At 41.1% G+C, this 10,021-nt stretch overlaps 1 protein-coding gene across 2 annotated transcripts in view; it reads right to left on the reverse strand.

Annotated features, from left to right (window-relative positions):
* Positions 1-3,762: 3,762 nt before the first annotated feature.
* LOC101850579 (cardioacceleratory peptide receptor-like) overlaps positions 3,763-10,021 on the reverse strand; it is a 232,803-nt gene continuing 226,544 nt past the window's right edge. For both annotated transcript variants that reach the window (XM_035970926.1, XM_005102768.3), the window contains exons 8-10: positions 9,777-9,896; positions 4,902-5,085; positions 3,763-3,953 (exon numbers count right to left, since the gene is read on the reverse strand). In XM_035970926.1, coding sequence (XP_035826819.1) covers positions 3,851-3,953; positions 4,902-5,085; positions 9,777-9,896 — 407 coding nt within the window. In that variant the 3' untranslated portion in view covers positions 3,763-3,850. The remainder of the gene's footprint in view (positions 3,954-4,901; positions 5,086-9,776; positions 9,897-10,021) is intronic.

Here is a 10,021-nt window from a genome sequence, read left to right on the forward strand (position 1 = left end):
TCAATTTTGGGGCATGTTGACTTATTGGTATCATCTTAAAGGTTTATTCACTTGCCTTGCTCTCGATGAAAAAAAAACAACAACCCAATTTATCGTGAATAGAAGTCGATTTATTTGCGGTTGAAGGAGGTGGGGTTGCGGATTTTTGACGTAAAATTAGCGAGAAAATGGCAGCCAACGTTTGGTGACTTCTAGTACTTAAGAGCCCTTAGAAACTGAAAATGTACATTTTTTGTGCCTTTAATCAGTGTCTGTCAGTAAAATCCGCACATGAAGTGTTTTTGAAAGGGGAAAACAAACTGTTGAGGCAAAAAATAAACATGTGAAAAGAATGTCAATACTGGAACCCCCCCCCCTCGGATTTCATTATTTTGGCGAGCGCCTGATTTCGCCACGATTTCTCAATTAAATAATATTTCCTCGCCAAAGAGAGGTGCTCAAACATCAGAACTCACTCAAACACAAAAAAAGTAAAAACTGTTTTGTGCCACTCTTTTTTATCACGTTTGATTGGACCTATCGTGTTATCTTGTCTTATCGTTGTAAGAAGAATAGATAGATCATTGTAAGTTCAGCAAACCGTGATCGTTTCTATATTGATATACGGGGTGTCCATCGCGGAATCGGGTCGGATCGGGGCGGTATGCTAGTCAGATTAAGGGCGCCAAACGGCTAACGTAGCACAAGCCGATCGCACCCGACTCGTCGTCCAATAAACAAACGCAAAAACTATTTTCAGGCGACAAGTGGGTTGATCGGCCCCGACCCCATCGCAGTGGGCACCCTGTATTAAGCAATGCCCAGCAGATAATTCTATGATCAATCTTGAGCTTCATAATTGGATAATAATTCATCTTCGATATTATGCTAACGTCAAATTACGTGCACGAGCCTCGAGATTATCGATTCATTTGTTTTGCTACAACCATTGTGACTAGCGGTACGGGCGTCAGATAGAGACTGTGCGAGTCTTAATTAAAGCAATTATCAATGTTGACTACATCGGAACAGACAGCGGGGTCCATGGAGAGGGCGCGAGGGGAGGTCAGAATTAATTATGGCTGCCACGTCGTTGTGGTCGGGGGCAGCTTGCTGTTGCACAATCATTTGTTTGTTTCGTTATTAATGAATATCCAGAACCGTAACGCCCCGACCCCCCCCCCCCCTCTCACCTCACTCAGTTTTCTTGTTCTTAATTTATTCAGTGGAAAACTAACGAGCAGTCGGATTTTCACACGTTATCCCTTTGAGCCATTGCCACCAGTACAGAGGTGAGCGAGACCCCATTCCCAAACCGGTCGCTCTGAGAGAAAAAAACAACATGAAAAACCGAGTTAACTACAAAAGGCGTTTTTGATTATTTTGAAGATCTTTCTGAATTAGATGCTGGCAATGATGAGGACTGTTTTGAGTGGGATATGGAATGTGATTCTGACGATCACATAAATGTCAGTAATATATCGCTCAGGAGCGAAGGCAGAGGGGCACGGTAGCCTCAGGAGATCAGGGCTCAAAGTGTTAAAGGTGTTATTATAATTATAGTGATTTTTGTAGTCTTGTCATGTCTAAAATTCAACACAAATATGATCTATTTGTTTTACAAATGCGTAAAATTCATACTATATAAAAAACAACAACATAACAAACAAACAGAGTCTTATGCCCTAACCTTGTATACACTCTATGTTCGTTTTCTTAAAAAAGAAGTTCCACAATATAGTTCGGCTGCTATTCAAACATTATGGAAAAAAGATACTTTGCTGTCTTTATGTAACCGTTTCATCTTCAAGTTTGGTTCATTTGATGGCATTGCTTTCTTGGCGTGTCTGGGAACACACAGTAACAAGAGCTCTTGGTTGGCTTCAAAATACAAAACCAAGAACTACCCATCTCATTATAGTCACAGACTCCCAGAGCATCCTGCCAAGCGCTGAGAAAGGGCTGCTTCGGAGTGAATAGACGAACACAATACAACACTCATCACTTAGAGCCATCACGTGGATATTCTGTCCTGGGCACTCTGGAGTAAAGGGCAATGAGGAGGCTGAAAGGCTTCCAGGCAGTGCCGTGGAAGATGGCGAGGTGATTTTTGACAAAGGAGAAGTGTTGAAGACCCTGGAGGAAAAGTTGCGGGATCAGATAGACAGGGAGACAGTAGAACTCCACGCATTCATCATGATGCGGAAAATGGGGATAGAGAGGGGAGAAGAAAGAAATGAACTATTCTCTCGAAAGGAAGGACGTCGCTATAATCAGACAGCCACTGGAACAGTCAGTATGGATTCCTTGCAGCCTTTGGTGCTGAGAGGAACTGAGTACTTATGGACCTGTCCGGTGTGCAATGACGTTCCTGCCCAGGACAGTTAATACATGCAATACAGCAACACTGGTCACATATTTCAAGTCACTCCTCAAGTGTAAACAAAACATCGGTGTTTGCGGAAAGTCATGTACCCATTGTAAGTAAAATACAACATGCAGCAAGGAATGAACAGGAGATCTGACCAATATGAGGCAGGTGCTTTCACCGAATGAGCAGGTTCCCCATGTATAATTAAAGTCGCATTGAGTAACATTTTTAGTTATCATCCATTCGACTCACAAATGCCCGTTCTAGTAATTTTTACAAAACTTTGTCCAAATCAAGAAAACTTTACAGAGTGTCTTCAAAGACGTGTGTGATGTGATCGTTTGCAGACCTCATCAACATATTTCATTTACAGTCAAACCCGCTTCAACGGTCACCTGTCTAAGACAGTCATCAATACAAACAACCACTCTTACCACTCGCCCCTTTCCCTCTTCTCTCCTAGCGGTTTTTTTTATTGCGACGAGAATGTCAACCCGTTTAAGACAACAACCACTTTTCTCCTTGATGATGGATACCCATCTTGAACAAGTTCGACTGCATAATTTGTGAAGCGGTTTCTTTCAAACGTTTTCTTTATCAGTTCTAACCTGGTCTAAGTGGGATACCACATCAACTGTAGAAAAATGGAGGTTCTCAATAATATCCTAATGCTGTCCTCATATCGGAATCGAACTCAAGCCCTTTGCGTTGTGTGCGAGGCAAAGAGGCCGAACTACAACGGCATTGGCACCTCGTTAAGCCAGAATCACAAAGTTCTACCTGATATTTTTGGCTATTTAGAGTTACAAAGACCATAAGATCAGAAAACAAATGCTATATTATGCTTTATCAAAATCGTTACTATTATTTGGAGTCGTTATCAAGATTTCAATGAATTACATTCGAAAACTCTTGACATATTATTGGGAAACTCAAAATTTTCACATCAACTTTTTCAAAACCAGGTACTGAGCAGATAGAACCTTGTAATTCTGAGGTAGCGACCTGTGTGGCAACAAAATGTGGGGTGTTCATTTAGGGATCGGGTCGGGTCGGTTTGCTAGCCAGTTTGAGGGCGCAATGCGGCTATAGGAGCACAAGCCGATCGCACCCGAATTGTCGTCTAAAAAACAAACGTGTTTGTTTTCAGGCAACGAGTCGGGAGATCCCCCGACCCGACCCGACCCCACCCGATCCCATATGCAATGGACACCGGGTATAGACGTTGGGTGCAACCACTCGTTCTGCAATGGAAATAAATTTACATGACATCACTGCGGACAGCCAACCAAGAAAACAGAACTCCTTACAATTACACCACAGTGAGTGGGACAGTAAGTAGTGGAGGTGGGGAGAGGTTGGGTCGGTTTGGGAGAAGAGATCAGTGCTGAGGGGGGGGGGGGAGGGGGGAGGGGTAGAGCGGGGGAGGGGGGTCAGAGAGACACGGTGGGTAGTTCCCTGACGGAGTTGATGACGTCGCGAAGATTGGGGGTGACAGGTCTAGGATTTCTCCCTGACAAGTCGTCTGTTGGTCATCATGGCTGAGCCGCTGTAGTAGGCTGTGTTGTTGGGGGAGCTTCCTCGTCGATGTCGGTGCCGACACCTGGCAGAATGTCGCCATCATGGGGTTGGAGGAGGGGGGAGAGAGGGATTAGTTTAGTTTTTGTTTTAGAAAGGTTTTATGGCGTTTGCAACTGCATAAGGTCTTATGGTCCCTTTTAAGCACAAGGGGGGCATCCTGAAAAATGCTTTTAAGAGACAATCGAAGGTAAAGTTTTTGCCCCTTGTTCACTGTTTGTTTCAAAGACAAGGAGAGTTTACTGCACAACCAAAAAGATATGCACTCCAATGAAATCAAACTTATCCTGTAGGTAGGGCAATGCCCACTTCTGGAGTAGGTCAAGATTACTGGAAACCCCCCAGAATCTGAACTAGCCCACTTGTCCTTAAAAGCGAACTTAGTTATGAGCGCAAAAGGGCATGATGTCAACAGAGAACTCGAAACGGGGAATCAGGCTCAACCTGCTCACCTCTCTAGCCCAAACAGCACAAAGTCTGCTTCGACTAATAAGGCACCCTGGACATAGCAGTTCACAAGAGAGTGACAAACATACAAAAAAGTATAGGAAAATTGACGATAATAAGGATGAGGAAAGGATTGGGGGTTGTGGGTGGGAATAGATTTGTAAATATTACGATGGTATTTAAAAGAAACCTAACAAACATACAACAGTCATTAATGATAGTATTGGTAATGATAATAAAGGTATAAATCATAGTACTCTCAATCTCTCAATAACGGAACAACAGTAGTATTATTATGATTAGCTTATTATTCATAATAATAATTAGCAATATTGATAATACTTGATAATACTACTACTACTACTACTACTACTACTACTTCTATGCCATTGCTGCTGCTAATAATAATGATGATGATGATGATGATGATGATGATGATGATGATGATGATGATGATGATGATGATGATGATGATGATGATCATGATGAGGACGACGCCTGGCAGTTTGCCACTTCGATCCCTCACCGGAAGAGGTCGACACACATTTTGGTGTTGAAGGCGGCGTAAATGATGGGGTTGGCGGCCGAGTTGAGAGGAGCCAGGCTTTGGATGAACGTGGCCGTACCCACTGTGTCCTGAGTGTGCTCGATGTAGCCGTAAACGCTGAGTAGGTCAAACACGAAGTACGGGGACCAGCAGATGATGAACACTGGGGGAAGATAATGATGATGATAATTATGATGATAATGATAATAATAACATAAGTAATAGTAATAAACATAGTAATTTAATAATAATAATAATAGTAATAATATTAATATTAATAATAATAATAATATTAATACTACTACTACTACTACTACTACTACTACTACTACTACTACTACTACTACTACTACTACTAATAATAATAATAATAATAATAATAATAATAATAATAATAATAATATAATAATGAGAAGAAGAAAAAGAAGAAGAAGAAGAAGAAGAAGAAGAAGAAGAAGAAGAAGAAGAAGAAGAAGAAGAAGAAGAAGAAGAAGAAGAAGAAGAAGAAGAAGAAGAAGAAGAAGAAGAAGAAGAAGAAGAAGAAGAAGAAGAAGAAGAAGAAGAAGAAGAAGAAGAAGAAGAAGAAGAAGAAGAAGAAGAAGAAGAAGAAGAAGAAGAAGAACAAGAAGAAAAAGAAGTAGTATTTGTAAAGCGGATATCCCCGCTCAACTGCAAGCTCTATGCGCTTTACACTTTATTATTTTTACCCCAGCAGACCTAAGTACCCTGAGAAACATTCTTGACTTCCCGGGAAGCGTACAGTGCAAACAGCAGATTAAGCGCTCAGACACCAATAAACTGACAAGATCTTTCGCTGTTGCTAAGATAAAATAAGATTAAATAAGATGAGATAACGATGTCCGGGAAACGTGATGCTGACATTGAAAAATAATAATTAAAGATCTCCAAAACTTAAATTTTTTGGATACAGCCATTTTGCATTTACTACTGGCATTTCTGATGACCCACCTTTTGCAGAAATTGTTTTGGGGTTGAACTAAATAAATGGCACAATATTGTAATAATCTAACCCACCAAGCGGGTCAGAATACATAGAAAAAAAATGCTATTAGCACAATAACCCAGTTATTATCAAAATGTTCGTAAGCGTATGCAATATTGCTAACGATGGAATTGTTATTACGTTTGAGCCCTGAACGAGATAAATATATTACATACTGGCTGTCCCGGATGTATCCATTCTTATCATGCTCAGAATTTTCTCTTTTTATTCTCTCTTCTCCCTATTGGCCATCGTGCTCACTCTTTTTATCAAACACACACACACACACACACACACACACACACACACACACACACACACACATACACACTTACACACACACACATACACACTTACAAACACACACCCAAGCACGCACACGCACACACATACGCGCGCTAACAGACACAAACACAAAAACACACAAACGCACATACTGACACACATACAGACACATACACACAAACACACACATGACAAAGACACATAATACGCTCTCTCTCTCTCTCTCTCTCTCTCTCCCTCGCTCTCTCTCTCTCCCTCTCTCGCTTTCTCTCTCTCTCTCTCTCTCGCTCTCTCTCTCTCTCTCACTCTCTCTCTCTCCCTCTCTCGTTTGCTCTCTCTCTCTCTATGTCTCTCTCAATCTCTCTCTCTGTCTCTCTCTGTCTCTCTCTCTCTCTCTCTCTCACCTTCTCTGTCTGTTTATTTTCCTACCTCACCTCTCTTTCTCGCTCTTTCTCCTCTCTGTCCCTCTCTCAGTCTCTCTCTCTCTCTCTCTCTCTCTCTCTCTCACACACACACACACACACACACACACACACACACACACACACACACACACATATACACACACACACATACACACACACATACACACACACCTTCTTTTTCTCTTTCTTCTCTTTATTTTGTATGTCCTTTTCCTGTGTCCCAAATTTCTCCCTCTGTCTCCTTTCATTCCTAATTTCCTTTTTATGCCTCCTTCTGACTCACACGCATTCTCTCTCCTTCTGTACTTCTTTCTCTTGCTATTTCTCTGTCCATTTCTGTTTTTCTATTTCTTTCCTTTCTCCATCCACCCCACTCTCTTTCTTTTTCTCTCTCTCTCTCTTTCTCTCTCTCTCTCTCTCTCTCTCTCTCTCTCTCTCTCTCTCTCTGTCTTTCTCTATCTCACTCGCTCTCTCGCTCGCTCTTTCACACCCATAAACTCACACACACACATACACACACACACAACACACATACACACACTCACACACTCAAACACGCACACACACACACACACACACACACACACACTCACACACACACACACACTCACACACACACACACACGCACACACACACACACACACACACACACACACACACATTCTCCTCTTAAATCCAACTTCTCTCCTTCACCTTCTTTCCTTCGACTCTCATCAGCTTTCTTTGTCTCCTCTAGTTTCTTTCCTTTCTCACGTTCTCGTGTGTGGTGGGCATAATCCGGTTAATCTATCCGGATAACCGGATACTTCTCAATCAAACATTATCTAAATTCTCTTTCCTGACCAGTTTGCCGAAGTGGGTGCACCCATTAATTTGTTGAAGTGGTTATAACCCGTTTTTCAAATTGGTGTAAACCCACTTTGCGAAGCGGTTCATAATATATTTAATCGCCGAAGAAGTGACTTAACACATTTATTTTCCGGATCTTTCTAAAACAATTCATTGCCCAGCCTTAGTTCTCGTGTGTTAGCTTTTCAACCAGTGGATGTCTGAAGGATACTCTTCCAATCTCCCTGTGGTTCGACTCAAATTTGATTTCTCTCACAACTTTATTTCACCACTAAATTCTGCCTGCTTGCACTCTTGCGGGCTAATACTGTCGGGGGTTGAGGGAAAACTACTTGAAGCCCGTGGTTAAAATCCGAAGTGGTTTCTTTTTTTTGGTACTTTATCCATCCGTATCACGGTGTCCTATCTTGAAGGATAAATTAAATATTAGGCTTCAGCCCTGTCTGAAGACTATTTCATCGGCACTTATATGACCTTATTGGGTTGCACGAGCCCTAAAGTTTTTACTAAAACTAAAAGACTATTTCAATTTATAATAAAATTCTGGGTTTAGTTGTTTGTTTTCAATTTGCTTTGTTTATAGGGCTGCCTAATTCGACGACATATTTTAGTACTATCACTTTGTTATCACCCAATTGGAAATATTTATAACGTACTTCTAGCGGCAAACTCAGACCACTTTGTCAGGGCCAACATGTAATCTTTGTGGGATACATATAATGTTGGTAATTTTTATTTTAGTAAGGTTTTACGGCACGCGCAACTGCGTAAGGTCATAATATGAGCGCCAAAGAGTGGATGTTAACAGAGAAGTCCAAACGGGGAATCAGGCTTACTCTGCTCACCTCTCTAGCCTCAACACAACAAAGTCTGCTTCCACTGCCAAGGCACCACGGAAATAACAGTTCACAAGAGAGTGACAAACATACAAACGAAGTAGAGGAAAGATGACGATAGTAATGATGAGAAAAGAAAAACCAGTAGGTAAGCAGACAGTACATGCAATATTGAGTTAAAAAACACACTGCTTGAAATTACATCTTCATAGTAAGTCCTTTTTATTCACAGTATTTGTACGTTCTTAATGTTATGTGCATTACCGCTATCAATTGTACTGTGATAGTGTATCTAAGTATGTACCTAGCTAAACATTGTTACTGTTTATATTACTGTTCTTTTATACTATGCATGTGACTGTTAGCTTGCGTGTGTGTGCATGTTTGTTTGTTTGTGTGTGTGTGTGTATATATGTGTGTGTATGTGTGTGTGTGTATGTGTGTGTATGTGTGTGTGCGTGCGGGTGTATATATGTATGTATGTACGTTGTGAAACACCACACCAATGTGCCAAGGTCTGTACAGTAAAGATTTATCTTACCTTATATTTCCGCAACCAATTTTCTGCCAAACTGTTACACTCAAGCATCGATGCAGTGTGTTAAACATGAACAACGATTAAGAAAAAACAGATACAGAAAGGAGAGAAGTTTTATAATCCCTATACACAACCACAGTCGCACAGAAACTGCTACTGCTACTCCTTGGCTCCTTTCTACAGCTGCCATTCAACCAAACCCTTGATCTCATGGCAGGTAAGATGTAACACCTAGCCTTCGCGAACAAGGGTGAAAAATCTTGGAGATCCGTGTGCAAGTTGCGCACGTTTAAGATCCCTTATTGGTAGTCTAAAATGATAAGAGAAGGTTTCAGTCAACACCCGGGCAAAATTCAACGTTTCCTACAGACCTAACATGTTTGGTGCGTCACGCGCGCTCATAATAATATGGTCTTAAGCAGTTTTGAGCGCCGTAAAACACTTACCAAAGCAAAAAAACCCAACAATATTTAACCCAGAAAAAAGCCCACTCACAAAGTACTGTTTTTCATCTTAATGTCTAGAATGTTTCGGGAAAAGCCGAGCAGAAATAGTAAATTATGTCTTCTTTCTGTATGTAAACGTTTTACACTCATAATTCATCATTGTATACGCATGCAAAAGTGACCCTTAAAACACGATATTTCAGAAGTAGGGCAACAGGTATACTGTTCATCTAAAGAATTCTCTCTAGAATCTATGATCAAAGTACTTACCGACCTTTCTCTTTCTTCCTCTCGTATTGAATTATATAACTGACAAAAACATCATTGTCAGAAAAAAAATCGTATCCCTTCCATAGCTCTTTTGAACCTCGAAAAGAAAAACAAAACTCAATAGAGGAAACGCTGTGAAGCTAAAATCTTATTACGCAGAGAACGAATAAATTTGCTTTGTGAAAAAACAAAAAAACTTACCTAGAACGATAACCAACGTCATTTTTATGGTCTTTATTTTGGCACGGGGAATAACTCCCCTGGAACTTGTTCCACTCTCCCGGAAACGGGCGTTATTGGCTGCAACGTAGACTTGACCGCCTGGGGGAGATAACCAGAACATTAGGGGATCAGGTTATTGAGCGGGAAAACGTCATGCGTGTCTACTTTGTACACAGTTATGGCTCATGGTAAATTCACTGCTAATAAAGGGGTGCAGGGGAGGG

The sequence above is a fragment of the Aplysia californica genome, unplaced genomic scaffold (assembly GCF_000002075.1).
Source record: "Aplysia californica isolate F4 #8 unplaced genomic scaffold, AplCal3.0 scaffold00339, whole genome shotgun sequence".
NCBI classification, from domain to species: domain Eukaryota; kingdom Metazoa; phylum Mollusca; class Gastropoda; order Aplysiida; family Aplysiidae; genus Aplysia; species Aplysia californica.